This window comes from Coturnix japonica, chromosome 4, assembly GCF_001577835.2.
Source record: "Coturnix japonica isolate 7356 chromosome 4, Coturnix japonica 2.1, whole genome shotgun sequence".
In the NCBI taxonomy this organism is placed as follows: domain Eukaryota; kingdom Metazoa; phylum Chordata; class Aves; order Galliformes; family Phasianidae; genus Coturnix; species Coturnix japonica.
Genome location: NC_029519.1, coordinates 15,510,592 through 15,529,391, shown reverse-complemented (window position 1 = coordinate 15,529,391; position 18,800 = coordinate 15,510,592). Strand labels below are relative to the sequence as shown.

Genomic DNA, 18,800 nt, shown 5'->3' with positions numbered 1-18,800 from the left:
CACAGACACACTGGTTACTTCAGTGCCTCCTCGAGACTCCAATGTATTACTGATGTCAGGGCACACCCCTCCAGCAGTAATTCCTCTTTATCTGCATTCTGTTCAGCTGCGTATCTTCAGCTGCTTCAGTGTGAGAAACGCTACATTTCTCTCAGCTCCAGAGGATAGGCAATTGCCGTATTACAGCATGAGAAAGATGACTACTAAACACTTTATGCTGTGCAGAGATGAAAACCATGGGACTGCTCTGCACTGGAGCATTTGATGAAGACACCATTCAGAAGGATAGTGTTCATATCAGTGTCCTGTTGCAGACACTGTTAGCAGCAGTGGTATATTTCCTTTATAGTTATGTACATTTAAGTGCACTGTGATAAGGCCAATATATCACTAAATTGGTAGAGTGCTCAGCTAATAGTATGCAGAAAGATCTTACTGCTTAAAATGGAAGATCGTTGTTGCATAACAAGCATCTAGTCAAAACAGGGCGAGAAAACCCAAGCTCAGACAACTGTCTATTCCCCACTCACCCACTGATAGACACTGACTCATCATTTCCGAATGCTTGCAGTAGCTAAAATTCCATTTTAAGGCATTAGAAATAAAATGTTATATTTAAAGGCTACTGTCCTAACAAGCAAAAGCCTTCCTGAAAGTGAATTGCTTATTCTAACTTTCTTGAGGGTTGGTTCAGTTGGAGAGAGAAATGTTACTTTTTTTCTTAGAGCTAATAGTGAGGACAGCAAGGGATTTCCTGCCTTCCTTGTCACCAAGATCAGAGTTTGATCCATTTCCTGAACACCAGCAAACTGGCACAAAATCTGCATATGTGGGTTTTCTCACAAGGTCACCAGCGTATCACAAACAACAGCGGTCAATTTGGTAAGCTAGATTACAAATTTAGGAAACCAGTTGCTACTGAGCATCCAACATCACACCACCTTCACCTTTATCCATCTGCCGTGCAAGGCTCAACTACAAGTTCCTTTGCCATTTGCTTCTGAGAACTACCAATATTCTGTAGGCAGTAGATGTATTTCTGAAGAAAGAAGCAAGATGACTTTTGAAACACTGAAACATTAAAGATGGTTGTGAAATGTTAGTCAAAGGAAAAAAAAAACTATCAAGTGGTACAATAGTCACTGCTGAAATGCCTCAGCTTTTGTGGTATTCTTCGTATTTGCTTAGCTCCCCAACACCAGAGTGAACATTAGCACAGGGGATTTGCTTTAATTAAGACCACTCTGGCACAAAGGTATTTCCCCTTCCTTCAGATTATTCTCTCATGGCTGTTTGCATCAGCCCATGCCACTAGTTGACAAGATAAGTAACAAATGGCTGTCTGTGCCAAGACCAGAGCGTAAGCTCAGCTCCCACAGACAGAGCTGGTTTACAGCATCCGTCACAGCAGATACAACAGCCAGCTCTCCAAGCTCCAGTGTCCTGCTTTCTGAAAATCCAAGGCAGAACCAGAAAATAGCCAGAAAAAAACTTTCCAGTAGGGCACATCAAACGCCCTTCCTATTATACTGCCAGCTGACAAAGCCACACAGAAAAAAAGTTAAAACAGAACTGTAAACCAGGTTCCTAATGATGGCCCTCTAACCTGAAGAAAACAAACCTTGGCTTCCAATTCAGCTATACAACCAGAGAACTCCTGCTTACCTGCGTACTCTTCGGCCGTCTCCCCTGGTTCAGGTGACTGTATGACATCTGTTGGCCCCGTAGCCATGATATAGTCACTGAAATGGAGATTAAGGCATTAGTTAATTTTCAGTCCACCTTCCCTGCAGACTATGATCCCACCTCACTCGAAGAAAGAATGTGGCTGGATCCTTTCTAAAGCTGCATTCCCAAACACCCATCACAAACAGGGCTCACACACTTATTTTGTATCTCAGCCACAAAACTCTTTTTCATTAGCACTTATTTCTCCAGTCAGAACTAACAGAGCATCCTCACTTCGTGCCAGCGCCTCTCTCTTGTTAAGAATCCAGGATCAAAGTTTGCATCTAATGAAAATGTGACCAGCAAGGTCTGTCACGCTCCCCAGTGCCAGAATCATGAATCTTTATGCATGCTGTTTGCTACAGACTGACAGCTCCATGCACAGTTCCACGTACAAAGCATCTCAAGTAAGAGCTCTGCCGCCAGGGTTGGCGTATTACAGTGCCCTCACAGCAGGCAGCCTGTCAGCATTATTAAAATTAGTTAAGCATCAGCACTGAAGCATCATCCTGGGCTATGCTACATTTGTGGAAACCAATAGATCAAATTTATTTTGGATCCAGTGCAATCAGCTTTTAGCCACAAGCTTTGAAACCTTATCGCAAGCCGGGCTATTGATCAACCACATTAGCTGATGGCATCATCTTCCTCTCTGATGAAAACAAAAGTTCAGCCTAGTTTTAAGATCATTCAATGTTAACTGGCTCCACTTTGTATTTTCCAAGGCTCCTAAATGGGCGTCTGTCAGAAACAAAGGAATGAAGCAGCAGACCGCAAGAGTTACAGTACAAATGTCAAGCAACAATGGCAACGTGACAGTCCCGCACACAGCTCATAAATACTGTCCTTTGTTGGGGAAGATCCCTAAGTGATATCCTTACACAGCAAGCAATTCCAACCTGCTGTGGCAGGACTTTAAGAGTAAGAAATCTTTACAAACAACTGAAAATACACCCAAAACAAATCCTGCCCATTTTTCTGTGTGGTCAGACCATTTTCCACTTCAAGGCAGTGTACTACTGCCAACTTAAACTGCTTAGGTATCTACTTGGCCAGTTAGGAAACTATTGTGTTTTTTCTCTATCAGCCACACCTCCAATCTGTCATGCTGGTGCTTCTCCCAGCCCGTGGACAGCCCCACTGAACCTCAGATAAAAACGATGGGACTGGTGATAGGCTGTGACTTTCTTCTACTTCAGTTCAACTTTAGCAGTTAATATAGGAGTGCATTAATGCACTGTCGGTCCAAACAATCTCATCTCACCTTGCAAAAATACAGTGAAAGTCCAGTGACCAGGACTGGTCAGACCTTTTCTAAATAAGATACACTGAAGACAGTTTTGAAGCAACCATAAATAAGACTTGTATGATGTTTTCTTTTGGACAATGATAATCACCCAACATTTCTCCATTTTACCCTCAGGTCTTATTATCTCTCCTTGGAAATGTCTGCATCTCCTGTGCATTTCAACTCAAATGGTCATTTGTGGACCTCCTCATACAGACTCTGTATTAAGAAGAAATTCGGATCCATATTCCCCCTTGATTTACATGCCATGCAGATTGACATTACAGTTTTTTTTTAGGGAAAGGAAAATATATATGAAATAAAGCACCAAGGAAGCACTCAGTGAATATACAAGGACAAATTGGCAAGTCCTCAAACTTGAGCTTATTTTCACAGCACATGACTGGCACTAACATTTGGCTCATTTGCACCCCTAACTTCTGATATGCCCATTCAATACAATGAAAACATTTGAGATCCATGTTTGTTTTTGCTGGCTCTACATTTACTTGAATCACTCCATCATCTCAGCTGCTTCCATCAGTCCCTGCAGACACTCTGACTGCTGCACTTATTACAAGTGCAAGCATTTATTTCCATTTGGTGCACCTTTTATACCAGTAGAACTATAATTGCAGGGCAGTTCAGCTCCGAGGCAATCTCTTTATGGGCAAATCAGCTCCTGCACTAACTCAATTTTATAGCTGAGCTCTCTGGGGCATATGGAGGTCAAGTGTCAATTGCAAGGGCACACTGCCTGTCTGCAGAAGTGCCCTCACTTAGGACCCTGATCACTGACCTGATCACTGGCTCATCATTCCAGTGAACCAAACAGTGACTTGAGGTGAGGGAAACATCACAGGTTTTTACAATTTACAAGCACTTAGATGACAAGAAAAAACCACAATATTTACAGCGAAAGTGTAAGTTCCATAATTGAAAGCTTGATGATGCAGCTGAAGGAAAGTTAGCACTTATTAGAAAGATGGTATTTTATTAGTCAAAAAAATGGTATCTTATTAGAAAGATGGTATTTAGATGTCAAATTCTGGTGGCAGTGTGTTTTATTTTACATGAGAAAAGCCAGCATCATTTCTGGGCTACAAACCCTAGCCTGGGGATTCATGTAATGGAGAAAAAGAGGACAAAAACTCATCAATACCGATCCATGTAAGTGCACAGGCATTAACTGGTTGAACCCTCAGACATCGACTACTGCCAGCCCTTAATGACATCTGCCAGACGCGGTGCTGCATGTGGCCAGGATGTATTGATACCACATGTCCATTTCGATCAGCACCACATGCACCCTGCACGCTCCCCCAGAGCACCACCCATGAGACAAAGTTTTAAACAAATACTGTAAGCTCACTGAATTTTGGTGAGAGAAATACTGGGAGAAATGAATGGAACAGCATTTTTGGTGTCTTGTCTGGCAAGGAGATGTGAGGGGACAGGTTCAGAGAAGGAGTCCACCTGAAGGCAAAGCAGAGGAAGCACATCATCCCGCAGCACATAGCTCTCTTCTGAGCTCTAGGCCTCACAAAAGAGCAAAATGTAAGACAGGTATGTATTCAAGAATGTTCTTCAGTGAAAGGTGACCGGTTAAATTTTTACTTTTCTAATTAAAGCACGTTAGAGGACTTTGCTCTGACAAAATGGGGTTGATTGCTTCTTCCCTGGGAACCCTACAAGCCAACTATCAGTAGAATTGTTAACCCACTGATAGTAAGTGCAACAAAATTCTGTCTTCAGTTTCACATTTGTAGCCCCACAGGGTGTCAGGGTCAGTCACAAAGCAAAACCAGAGCCCATGAGATTTCTGTTCCATTTGCACATCCCTTGAGCCCATCAGAAGCAAGGTTTCATTGTTCTCTGTACCCAGAACCAGAACCTGGCCCATCAGGTGCACTTTGAGCAGCACAGGACCCCAAAGACAGCTTGTTAAAAGAGGACACTGACCTCACACAGCTCATCCCACTGGATGCACTCTTCCAGAGCGCAGTGTTTCTAGGACAAATTTCCCATCTCTGACCTGCAAGATGGCTTTGCCAGGCCACAGCTGGCATCACCACAGCCTGACTGTGACTGCTTTATGTAGGCACAAGAGAACGGCACAAATAGAAGCATACTCAGAGTCTCTTGCTGCTGCCTCCACTAATGATAGCGAGAGGTGAGGAGTTTACAAAGTTAATGAATACTGCTTGCATAATTCTATGGAGAGAAGAAGAGCTTAGCAAAGTTTAAGGCCCTTTTCAAAGGATCACAAGTAATACAATAGTAGTCTTCAAAAAGTCTAGATAAGCAGCTTATCGATCGAGCATCAATAAAAATGCCCTCCCAGGATCAAATAGGGGTCATAATTCTTCATAGCATCAGATAACAGTCAGCTGCTCCCCTCGTAGAGATATCCAGAGCAAACAATGTTCACATAAAGAGATGTATTCACAGCTTTCACCCTGCTCTCAGCCAACACCCGCTCCCCATGCCCCATCCTCACACCTCAGCTTCCCAGCGAAGGCTTGCCAGAAGACAGCTCCCAGTGGGCTGGACTCTCTGTACCTACAGTCTGCTTTGAGAAGCCTCTGTCTGACCGATTCTCTGAAGGATTTCTGCTATTCAGCAGAGCCTGAAGCAGTATGTGCTGCCCTCCCGGCGAGCGTGTGTGTAACACTAATGGAAAGCAGCTGGTGGGCTGAAGCTGACTTTAAAAAAAAAAAAAAAAGTAGCAGGAGGAAATGCCTTTCGTACAGTCACACGGGCTCAGTCTGTAATTGTGTGAGAAGCCAAAAGGATAAGAAGGGGGAAGGGCAAATGACAGAAACTATTTATAAGCTACAAGAGAAAACACAGCGGCAATGCACTGTCAGCAGCCTCGAACCAAGGGGCTCAGTGCTCTGCCCCTGCCCTGCTCACCAAGATGCCCTCGTGCTCAGCACTAAAGCACTGCAGCGTGGCCTCTGTGCACACAGGGACATGGCTGCAGTGTACAGATGTGGACCTGTGTTAGCTTAAACCTGGGCAGGTACCACAGCAACTGAGCAGCTACCAATTTGCTCTTAGCTCAGAGGTCCCACTCATGTCCAAGCTACTGCAGCTTTGTGACAGCTGGCATCTGTACCAGCCATGTCAAGCTGCTGCCCTCATGCCCCTAATTACTCTGCAATGCTCATTAGCAGGACACCACGCCACCACTGTCGGTGCAGGGATCCCTACTGCATGCTTGCATCAGCAGACAGCAGCACTAATATCCACCTGCTTACCAGGAACTAAGCCAAGAGCTGCTTCTCTGATTTATAGCACCATTTTTCCAGTGCAGTTTCTGGTCTGTACATATCAGGAGAAACGCGAGAGAACTTCAATCCAATCAAGGCTGGCACTTTCCCAGCAACTCACTAAGCACATGCAGGGCTCAGCCAGCACTTTGAGCCCAGATGGATGCTCCAGTAGAGGAACGTGCATTAATTGCCCCGGCTGAACTGCACCATTTGGCACCAGCGTAGCAGTAAGTCAGTGCCTTTCCCATGTAATAATTCTTCTTTACACTACAGAACAGCTGGAACAAGGATCTTCCTCTCTTCCTAACAAGAAGCAATAGAGGCAGCAGGCAGCCAGCAACGGCAGAAGGAATGCACACGCTGCAGGCAGCAGCAGCTCCCTCAGATCTGCTGCCATGGGTACAGGCGATGAGCTTGGGAAGGGGAGGACATGCATTGAGCATAGAATCCTACAATCAATTGAGTTAGAAGGGACACTTAAAGGCCATCATCAAGTCCAATTCCCTGCACTGAACATGGACACCAACAGCTCCATCAGGTGCTCAGAGCCTGTCCAGCCTGATCTTGAGTGTCTTCGGGGATGGGGCACCACCTCTCCAGGCAACCTGTGCCAGTGCCTCATTACCCTTATTGTGAAAAAAATTCCTTATATCCAATCTGAATCTCCACTCTTCTAGTTTGAAACCACTTCCCCTTGTCATGTCAACACAGATCCTGCTCAAGAGTCTGTTCCCTTCCTTCTTACAGACTTTGGATCCCTGCTTATTCTCACAAAATGTGGGACATCATTACATCCTAGGCCTGGAAGAGGCTGTGGATGTTTTTAACAAACTAAGTTGTCTGAATGTTGCAGGAAAAAAGGGGCTGAAACAATAGCCAACGGAAAGCCAGAACTGAAACACAGGACTTCAGGCTATGTCTGAAGCTCTACTTCTTTTTTTTTTTCCAAAACAATCCCTTATCCCTCTCTTTGTGGGTTGAAGAACAGTTTAAGGATAGGAAAAAAACCCATCAGATAGCTCACACTGCGCAGGACTCACTGCTTTCAGGATGAGTCAATGAAGATATTTCATGCCCAGGAATTTAAAGTGCACTAAAGAGCAACAAGAAAAGGAGCAACTAACAGAAAGGTCCCAGAGTCACTGTGTCATAACATTCATTCTGTGGATCCAGCTCCCTAAAGCAGGCAGCCAGCTCTAGGCTACAAGAGAGAAAATCAAACCAGGCTCTGTGGACTCGGACTGCCTTTGGCAGGAAGCTCAGGAAATCACTCCATGTGAAGTCCTGGACCCAGCAGGACAACATCTATTGGCTGTGCACATGTGAAAATAAAGAAGGTCAGTTCCATTTTGTGTTAAAACACACTGTCTGGCTAAACCTCATGGTCTTCCTCTGCTTCTGGAATTCAGAATGCTGACCATAGCCAGAGCCAAAGGAAGGCCTGGGGCAGCATCCACGCCTGTGAGAGGAGAAATTCTGGAGCTATGTGTGACTCTGAGGGTTTCCAGGGAACCTCTCACTGCTCCTTCCAGCCCCAGCAGGCACCATGTGCAGCACAGGAGAGCCACCAGAACTCCTGGGGGAGGTCACCCATGCACTTCACAGATTCATAGAATCACAGAATCATTCAGGTTGGAAAGACCACTGAGATATTCTAGTCCATCCATCAGTCCATGTGTGTGACTGTTCTAGGCCATGTCACTCTGTGTGACATACACCTCTTTCATGAACACCCCCAAGGACGGTGACTCCATCACCTCTCTGGGCAGCTTGTTCCAATAACCCTCCACTCTGAGAAGCTGTTTTTCCTAGTATCCAACCTGAACCTCCGCTGATCAATCCCCAAGTCACTTCTGTCCCCAGGCTACTGAGTGACAGTTCTCTTTAGAGCAGCCACTACAGAGGGGGCCTGCTTTGAGATTCCATTCACATGCACTCCTCTAAACTCAGACCATCTGAGCCAATGCTGGTTTGCACCAACAAAGCAGCAATTGCATTCAGCCTGAGGAAGATGGAGAGCAAAGAGGGTATCCAAAATGTACTGAAATGCAGAGCAAGAACCACAGGACAGGTACTGACAAGAGGATATTTTGGCAAATGCACAGACATGCACACGCATTCTGTAAGATCTTAATAGGCCGAGTCCTGCAAGAAAGGAAGCGATGAGACAATTTGCATTTTATGAAGGAAAACAATGAAATTTCAACTACTGCAGCATTCTTTTCATTCAGCTGAGAGGAGGGGAAGTAATTTGCTAGAGTGAATCGGCAAACAACTCCTCTGCACCTCAGCCAGGCTGTATTTTCCCCAGGTGCAGGGACAGCTTGAGGATTAACACCATGTCTGCAGCACAGTGCTGAGCCAGAGAGTTCACATACATCCCCCTCAAACCTCAAGCTCTGCAGAGATCAGAGCTGTGCTGTTTGGTGAGGGATACTTACAAAGCCTGGCAAGAGCACACTGTTACATATTTCTTAGAATGAATAAGCATAAATGAATTCATCTCGAATAAAAGTCATACATTCAGTTCTCTAATTAGCACCAGATCCTTGAAACTCTGAGGCCAAAAGAAACAACCACAACAAAAATTTGGGGCTGGAACACCGCCTTAGCTCTGGCTGAATGGTCAGAAAGTAGAACCTCTGTCTGCACAGCAACGTTCCCCTGTTCCAGCTAAGCATGTTGCTGTCCCTCTGGCCATGACGCGGCCACCAAGGTACTACAACACGGTGACAGACCATGTGAGACCACGAGTACCCTGGTGCTTGTGCACCCATACGAGTGTGGCAGCATGCACCAGTGCAAACACAGTTAAAGGAAGAGTGAGGACATTGTGGCCCTTCTTCATCTACCTTGCAGTGGAAGCACTGCACTGCTCACAGCACGATGAGCAGCAACAGCACAGCATCTGCACACAAAATCAGACAGGATATGAACTGACTGGCTTTAATTTGTATAAACAGTGACGCCCACAATGAAGCCTTGGAGGGCCACCTGCCACCTCAGTACAAATAATTGTTATTACTGCTACTACAGTGCATGAACGAATCAGAAGGCCTGCAGTTAGTGTTTCCTGTATTCAAAACACTTCTTAAAACTCCTTGATGTGTAACAGTTGAAACAACAGTGGATTTAACTCAGAAATACATGCTTTGATGACTGTAGAGGGGGGCTTTGGGAAAGAATCATGGCATTTTGTGCTCAAATGTATTCTTACAGCAGCAACCCATAAGAGAAGAAAAGAAATAAGAACCCAACCTTGCAAATTCTCTTGGATTTTCACCTGCCTCCCCATCTCAGCACTGCCAAGATCTAGTTGGCAATCAGTTGTCCCTGACCTCAGATAGGTTATCTACTGGAAGTACAACTTGAAGCTAGTACTTTTTTGTCTGAAGTATCTGTTGCCAGATTTCAGCTTCTAAGGCCAACTCGAGGCCTTTGCATCACAGCTATTAAATTTTCCAGACCTCTGTACAGGGAGGAAACGACAAATTAATCTCTCTCTTTTGCTGAAAGGGTACAAAACCAGACACTCTGAGCTGCATAAGGAAAGAACATGAGGTAAAATTATGACAAGATGTTTTCAGGGCTCAATCTGGCACAGTGTGGTAGACAAAAACTCCGGCCAAATGGTGCAGAAGAGTGAAAATCACATTCAGCAGATTGTCCCAAGCCAAGAAGCTTCTGCTCCAGTTGAACAGGACAGGTAGCATTAGGGGTGCATGTCCAGCAGACACTTGGTACTATAGTGATAGGCTATCAGAGAGGGCTTCTGTGCATTAAGACACAACTGAACTTCTTGCCCAGGGATGAGTCAAAAGGAATGACTCAACAAATAGAAATAGTTAATCTTTCTGTTAATAATACAGCACTATTGTACTAACAGTGCTCAATTGCCAGTGGTGCCATGGCTCTGCCACCTCCTGGCTGCTTTTGTTCACCCTCTCTATTATTCTTGTGTAAGAAAACAGGGCCTAAGTCTGAATGCTTTTAGTATTAAGCACTGAGCTGAGCAAACCTCATGAGCTGAGGACAAAATGCTCACCAGTGTCCAAATGCTGGTTCATTGTCATGGACAGAAGCAAGCTCATAGGCTGCACATTGAAAGACTACCAAGGGATTATAATGCCTGGGGAGTCTTCTGCTCAGTTCACCATGTCTGACTTGGTCCCAGTGAAGAGAGCTCCTCACTTCCCAAAAAGTACATCCCTTCTCCAGTGCTTTGCCTCCTCCACCCTCCACACACCATTTCCTGAAACCTGGCACTGTCAACTCTGTCTGGAATTGAACAGCCTGAGAAATGCTTTGCACCTCAATGTGTGCTGAAGCGCAGAGCATGATGGACAGTCTTCTACCATAATCCCTGTGCAGTGGCATGGCTCCCAAAAGCAAGATGCTGCAGGAAGAAAATGAGCTGCTGACAGTATGGAATTGCCTGTCTCTCCTCAGTGCCAAGCTGCTACTTCAGTAGCACTTGGTGGAGCTCTAAAGCACTCCCAGGTCACTTCCAACAATACAGCAGAACCTAATCCTGAAAATAAACTTCACTGACAATGACTTTCACCTCAAAATACAAGTATACTGACCACTTTCCAATGCATCCCTTGATCAAGAGCTCTTCTGAAATGCTGAACATGACTTCAGGACAAGAGTGCACATCAGCATTTTTTGACAGTTTGGGACCAAAAGAAAGAAATGAATTACCCCACTGGAAGTGCAGAGCTTGGGGTAGCAGAACACGTTCAAATTAAGTATGTCCATAATTCTGGGATTGCTTGTGAAAGGCACCATAAAATCTGCAGTGACCACCTTAACTACAGACCACTTAAATACATTTCCTTGGAGTCTGTTATAGAAACTGGCTCTGGACTGACAGGCAAAGCCTTCAGCCAAACACTTTATATAGCTTCTAACATGCTATATTTGTCTTTGGAAATTGGCAGTTTGCATTGACCACTGGTGAATCTTACTGTTCAAGCAACAACATTTTAAGCTCATAATTACATATCTGGCTAGTACCAGCAACAGAAAGGCAGATATTAACAGATTCTTCTACAGGCCTTAGAAAACTGCATCATATCTGCTTAAAGCTGATGGGCTTTTCCAACAGCAGACCAGGACCAAGCACAACATAGCTCTGCAACAAGGATGAGCTACAAGACTTACTGCAGGAACAGTTCAAGATTGCTGGGGTTGACAATGTTGGATAAAGAGAAATGAACATAGAAAACAATCTGTAATTTTTATTCAGCTGATTAAGGTTGGTGCTGTTACATTACATTCAGATTTCTTAAGGTGGCATCTCATCAAAGAGCACTAACAAAGCACAGGGGCGGGACTCAATGCAGAATGATCGGCACATCACTGCAGTGCACAGAGGCAAAATGTGGGGCACTGAAGGCTGATGTGACAGCAGGAGACAGGGACCCAAAGCAGCTATTAGAACAGCCCAGGAGTCCCTGCTGGATGCATCAGCTCAGAGGGAGCTCTCTCCCATTGTCAATGCTGGGTTTCAGCCCTCTGGGCTACTTTGGCTAAATTGTTGCTTGTGCTCAAGCCAATTGCTTAAAACATAAAAAGCATTTCATTCACAAAGCAAACGAACTCCCACAGGTCCAACAACCACATGAGGATTTGGGGAAGTTTCTCCTGTGAATCCATCTGATGCTGTCCAGAAGGCCAAATGTTTTGGGTGAAACTCAAAAGGAACTTAATCCAAAATTAATCTCAGGCTCCAAACATAATTGTTGCCGAAATTAACGTCTGAGACTCATTTTAATAGTCAATAACCACTGCCAAAGCTGCATGTAAAATGTGTAACGAGCACTAAGTCTTAATAGTCACTAATCCACTTGGGAACACATCACAGGGGTGAGACAACAGGATGAGGAACATAATCTACACACGTACCCAGTGTCAAAACCAAACCGAAGAATAACAAGAAAGAAGGAAAAAAATGTTGCTCTTTATGAACCAGGTGGATTTCCACAAGGAAGGAAGTGATCATATGTCATACAAAATAAACTTCATCTGCTGCCCATCCCTTATATTCTCTCCCTGCATTCCACAACCACATTCCCCCTCTTTCCCGAGGTAGACTTGCTTTCCAAGTACTTAGATCCTTTCTTGTAGGCACTGTCACAAGTTTCAAAGGAGGAAAAGAGTCAGCATGGGGTGGGAATGCTAACTGAAATCCAGAAAGAACTGGGAGACTTTGAAAATCCATAGTTCCAGCAGAGTAAAGTGAGATACCTGGCATAAGGGATGCAGCCTTTAGGAGAGGTACAAAGAGGAAGAGATTTACTTTTGAGCCTTCATCCGTACCTTTAACTACCACCATTCATATCTTCAGCCTCAAGATACAATTTTGCTTGCTTTTCACCGTTAATTTTCACTTTCTGTAATCCTATATTGTATGCAAAAATAGAGCCCTCTACAGTCTGCTGATGCAAATAATCATCAAAACCAACTGCTCGCTTTTTGCAGCAGAAAATTTTCTTCCACTCCTTAGCAGGGATAATGTCAAAGGAAAAAGAAAAGCTGTCTTCATGGTCATTTAAAGCACCAACATTAATGTTTGGTCCCATCCACTTCTACCTCTGCAGCCCACTTGGCAATCAAAAGGATTTCTTGCAAATCAAATCTCTCAGCAGGGTGGAAGTACAGAACAAACTTCAGGTTAGATATACAAAAACGTTTAATATCAGATTTCTACTTGAGTATTTTTTAAAGCCAACGTGCATTTCTCAATTTCTTGTTATTTGTTAACATGTGAACAGTGCAGTTAATTAACAAAGAGAAGGACACTTTCCCATCACTACAACTAGACTGCAAAAGGTTCTTTCCCTTTTCAGTGTTTGCCGCTGGGCACGTGTATCTGTGAAGGAAAAAGAAAGAACTAATTTTCATCCAATTGGCATTTCAGTCAGTATTGACTTTTTGCACTTCGTTGCTCAGAAGGGCACTTCAGTCCCAGGGCAGGAGCACACTGCAGTGCTGCTGCAGTACCAGAGAGGCAGAGTGTGAGTGTACCCACCGTGGTGCAGGGGAGGGCTCCGCATGGCACTTACTTCTCACTTCTCAGGCAACTGTAGAATCCAGCCATGGTCCTTCACAGAGATGTGCAGGCATTTAATTCATCCTTGTGCACGGATGCTAGCACAAAGACCCGGCAGCTCTGTGCCCTGCTCACCAAGTGCCCACACGCACGCACAAGAAAGGCAGCGTGCCGATGCAATTACTAGCCAGATAAAGTTCCTGATCTGAGGCCCTCAGACTGTGCTGAACCGGGTCCAAGGAGGGCTGTGCCTGCTCCATACATGGTTATGAATTGTTAACTCCCCCTTTCCCTGCCTCCCTCCAGCTCTTGGTGAGCACGGCATCCTAAGTGTCAAATACCATATGGCATTCGGTTCTGTCTCCCTGCGGGACTAATGAAGGGATTGGTTGTAATTAGGATATGAAGAAGCCCCGAAGAGATTATATTGTTATTGTTATTTTTTAAACAGACAGGCTACAGAAAATACTCGCATCATCACCATGCAAACCTGCAGCCACTCTCCAGCACACAAAGGGTGCACCAGACCTTCCAGCACAGGCATCAGCCCAACTCACTGTAAATCACAAGCAGTTCTAACATGCTGCTCTGCACATTAACAGCAAAAACTACATCCCTGCAGTACCACAAGGCCAGGTGAGAAGCACTGGAGTTTCAAACAGCCACTACATCTGTATTAGAAAAACCCAGCCTGGCAATGCCCACTGATGACACACACAGCTGCTGTACTCACTCCTCACTGTGTTCACATCCACCGCTTGGTCTCTATCAACATTCAGCAAGTGACAGTGGATGTCAGTTTCTAACATGGATCATTTCTTATTGAGAATATTAAGAGAAATATTCTAACATCTTTTCTGCAAGAGAGACACAAAGTTTGAGAAATGTCCCCCTGGTGCATGGTCCCAGGACTGACTGTTGCAGCAGCTTCGTAACAGTGCAGAACTGTGTAACCTATGAATTATGAACCTTTGAACTCTATTTCTACAAAATCCCATATATAAAAGAAAGCTGTGACACAAATAATAAATGATATAAAGTGCAAGAGCTGTCACTAACAAACCAAATCATATTCTCAACTAACTTCCTAGCAAAAGAGAGAAAGCTTCCACAATGCCATCCACAGAAAAACCACAAATCCAACCTGACCTAAAGATGTGCTTTGTCTTTGCAAAAGATGCAAAAATGCAGTAGCACAAGTTGAGATTAGTTTCACTGCTGTCCTGAATTGCTGTGCTTGTCACAATGATTCCAGTCCAAGCTCTTCATCCTAATAACGAACCAGCTACGAGCCTCAGCCTCCACCCATTGAGAAGCCCACAGGAAAAAAGAAAAGTCAAACCCAAGACCTTGGTTATTAGATATCAACCACTGAGAAAGAATTCAGGGAGATTACGGGGGAAACATTCTCACTGGCTGAGTGTACAAAACCTCGGACATGGGGCTCCATTTGAAATCTGCCCAGCATTTAGTTCAGAAAACGCTGCCAAAAGAAACATTTCTAGCAAGAAATGAAGGAAACCTCATCAGAAGTTCACATTTGTATTTAAAAGCAAGAAAGATCAAATGGCTTTCTAGTGGGAAGGCTCAGTCCTGGAGGCAGTGGAAGGGCGGAATCCTGATGGCTTTGGAAGAATTTGGTAGTTTTAACTAGCATAGAGTAAGGCCCCCAAGATTCAAAAGATCATATTTTTCACTAACACAAAACAGATTCTCTGTCTCCTAACTACCTGAGACTCTCTGCCTTCAGAATGTTTCCTGTCATTGCTCTTTTGTCTTTCATGTGTTTGGTTTTTCTCTTGAAGTTACTTACTTGAATGTGCAAATCTTCATCTGTTGGTGCTCATTTAGGTCAAATGTAGCCTTGTTCCTAGGAACTGGCAGATTTACACACACACACTGCACCACTTAGAAAGACCCTTTACTTTCCAAGAAGCACAGACTGGTAAACAGTCATTAAAAATAATTACCCCACCTCGGGATTTACTCCTTTTTATTCTCTATCTCCATATCAGTCTCCAAGCCACTCCATGGCAGCATTTCTTATTCATGGCTCTGATTCTTCATTTCTAGCACAGCTCCAAATAGCTACACATTGAGCTTTCTGGGTAGAGATCCAAAACCCAAGATGTTAATAAATATCATGGCTCCAAGTCCACAGTGCAAGTAAGCAGTTCTGTGATGCTTACACAGGTAGTGCAGTCAAACAGGAGCCAAGCTGGCATTAGCTCATCCTTGTCAAGTGCTAAACGAGTGGGCTGCTCTGCTGCCAGTTAATTAATAAAAGCTGTTTTCAGCTCGCTAAGTAGATGAACACCAAATAACCACAGAATACAGACTTTGGCAAAATAGAGATTGTTCTTTAAAGATAGGGAAGAGAGCAAGTTTAGACACCTGGAAGCTGAATCAGATCTGAATTTCCTCTAAAGTCTGTGGCTTGGCCTGACTGAAAAAGCCCATTCTAGCCCGTTTCTGTTTGAAACAAGCATTCCCCTTGATTTCTACCAACTCACTACCATTGCTCCCCACCCACAGCCCAATAACCTTACTATTCCCTGTGATCACTGTACATCCTAATTCGCCTTCATCCTGTCTGTCTGTCTGCAGGTGGAGCGAGAGCTCCAGATGGCAAAGTGCCCTTCCTCGGGGTGATGCAGAGGTAGTGGCAGTGCCTGTGAAGCTCCCTGAGTTTCTCAATTTCTCCAAAGGGAAGCAGGAAGGCAAGTCTGAGCAAAGCCAGCAACTCAATCATCGAGAAAGGCTGCACTATGATATAATTCACTGTTTCATGGGCAATTTCAGCAAGAAGGACCTCTTCAAAGTAAGTAACCAACAGCAACTGGTAATCCAACACGGGAAACTCAAAATAAGCTGAAAACTGGCCCATTTCCACAGCCACTTCCTACACACACACCCGTACACAGGGTACACGCCGGCAGCCCGACAACAGAGGTGTTAGGAGCTACACACACAGCAAGCAATGCAAAATATGTTTCACGTCCAACAGATCTACTGCTTTTCTTGCAGCCTCTTGCAGCTGAATCTCCATGGGCTGTGTCCTTACCTTCTGGGTTCTGAGACAACAAACACTTCATGCTTCTCACGAAGCCCACTTAAAGCTGGCTTGAGCGACATCAGGACACTTTCCTCAGTACTTAGAAAAATGTGCCCTTCCAGCTGAACCACATGTAGAGCACTCCTTCCATAATAACCTGCAAGAAATCCTGCACCCAAATCTAAACTGCAATGCTGTAAGTTGCTCTCCCCACACCACAGTGCTCTTTGCATTTGGCACATGGATCAATTAACCATGTCTAAGCATAAACGTGACCCTCAGAAACACTTTTCCAATGCAGAAACATGTTCATTTTTCTTACAAGTGTGATTCTTGGGCTGGGAAATGGGCCTGGATTGGGAATTTTCAGCAGAAATGCTGCAGTACTAAAGAAACAACTGTCCACACATCACTGTTAAAAGCCGCACTATCAGAACTTTAAGCGACTGGGTTGGAATCACCCACAGTACTCTGCAGAAAACAAAGAAGTGAAGATAAGAGGATTTCTGCCTTTCAGAGTTTGTACATCCATCTGTGATTAATATTAGGAGGAAAATGAGGGTCAAAGCCTATCTCTGACAGTAGAATACAGGAACCTCTAACTGCGCATTATATCAGCTTCTCATTAACTGATCTGAGCCTGAAGAATTTGCCGTGATACTTGGAGTCTAATTACTGTATGTTGATCTAATTATGTCTGCTTTTATACTTTGTGTGCAGTGTCTGGGATTTGGGCTATTTCAGTGGTTATTTCCTGTTGGAGGACTTGCTGCAAGACGCTTCAATGAAAAGAAGGCTGCAAAGACTGCAGCAGTACATATAATCTCAAATTCTAGTCTTTGGCAATTCCAATTATGAACTGTTTCAGTTTCTCACAAACACACTATCTTCAACTTTGAAGAAGGAGCAAAGATAAACCTCAGTATGGTATATGCAGTGTATTACTGAATTCTAAAACATAGCAAAAAAAGATACCAGTACACTACATCTGTCTTCCCTAGTCTGTGCCTCCTCTGTGTCTACACAGCCAAACACGATCCCTTCCTGGATTATCTAGAGATGAAGGTCAGACCGTGTGTCATTTAAAAGGTAAATTCCCCTAGATTTGCAGCAGGATCGCAGACATATCCTCAGACTTCAGTGTCAGAAAACATCAATTGCCAAACAAACAATAGCGATGGAGGGAGGAGAGTTTAAGTCGCATTTTACTAATGTGCAATTGATTTGCATGTAAAAATGCATTACTTGTAGAGAAATTAAGGACACCCATATATACACAGACAGCAGAGCAGGAAGTGCTGCCTCCCATGTCTCTGCTTTTTTTCCATCCAAGATCATAAATCTAAAATTTAACATTATAATGAGTTTGAATGAAAAGCAGATTTTTTATATTTTTATTTTTTGACACAGAGGAAGAGCTTGGTATTTCCTGTGAAAATACCAGCATGGCCAACATTTTCTATACTGGAAAACTGTGGTTCTTTTGTCAAAGTTTGGGTAGTGTGGAAACTGAACAAAGGAGCTCTATTTCTACCCGCTCTGCCTTAGGAAAATACTGTGTTAAAACACATTACGTTCCAACAACACAACTTTTCCTTCTTGGAGTCCAGGCAGGCACCAATATGCAAGACCATCTGGAAAGAAATGTGAGAACACGGTATGTAGCTTCAGGCTCATGGATCACTGCCTAATCTACATGTCGAACATCAGAGGTAACAGCTACCGAGTCTAAACAAATATCCCGAGACGCCTTGAATAATGACTGAAGTTCTCTACACCCCATTCTTCCCAAATTCCCCTCTAGGGATAGATCCAGTCAATGTCCTTGCAACACACCAAGCTCTCCTGGAGACAAATCAGACCTACGCTGCCACTAATGCCTGTGCTGTGAATAAGCAATCAAGTTTAATGACTTCCCATGTATATTGGCTTCACACTAATGCAGGCCTACCTCTTTGACAGAATTACTCCTGATTTGTTTGCACAGGTATAATTAGGGACTTGCACATCTGGAAAAATGTTGTGAAAGCCATCTGCATCCTCAATTTCTACTGACACTGAAATACAAATTCAAAAGCAAAGGTCATCTCAGATACCATCTCACAGGCTGAAGTAATAATACGGGAAATCACAGAAGCACAGCTCTGAGGAAAAGGCTGTCTGACTCCAGCGCCTGCAAACACAAGGCTAAAGATAAAGTCACCATTAACTTTCAGCGAAGGGCAGTGAGGTCCCAGAATGTCCTGCCTGCAGCCTTCATTGCTCCAAAGGGAAATGAACAGAAAAATAGGAGTTAGAACTGCATACTGCTGACATTTAACTCAAATTAGTAGGCAACCGTAACGTCTCTTTTCCTTTGTTAGCTTTCCTCTGCTTAAAGGCATGCACACAGTA

At 44.1% G+C, this 18,800-nt stretch overlaps 1 protein-coding gene across 7 annotated transcripts in view; it reads right to left on the bottom strand.

The window, feature by feature from the left end:
• Positions 1–18,800, bottom strand: part of KIAA1210 (KIAA1210 ortholog) — a 46,950-nt gene that overhangs the window by 21,946 nt on the left and 6,204 nt on the right. Inside the window, exons 1-2 of one of the 7 annotated variants that reach the window (XM_015860769.2) lie at positions 13,365–13,557; positions 1,666–1,742 (exon numbers count right to left, since the gene is read on the bottom strand). In XM_015860769.2, coding sequence (XP_015716255.1) covers positions 1,666–1,742; positions 13,365–13,399 — 112 coding nt within the window. In that variant the 5' untranslated portion in view covers positions 13,400–13,557. Of the gene's footprint in view, positions 1–1,665; positions 1,743–5,518; positions 5,706–13,330; positions 13,558–18,800 lie in introns of those variants that run through there. The other 6 variants (XM_015860768.2, XM_015860773.2, XM_015860767.2 and 3 more) reach the window with 6 other exon arrangements.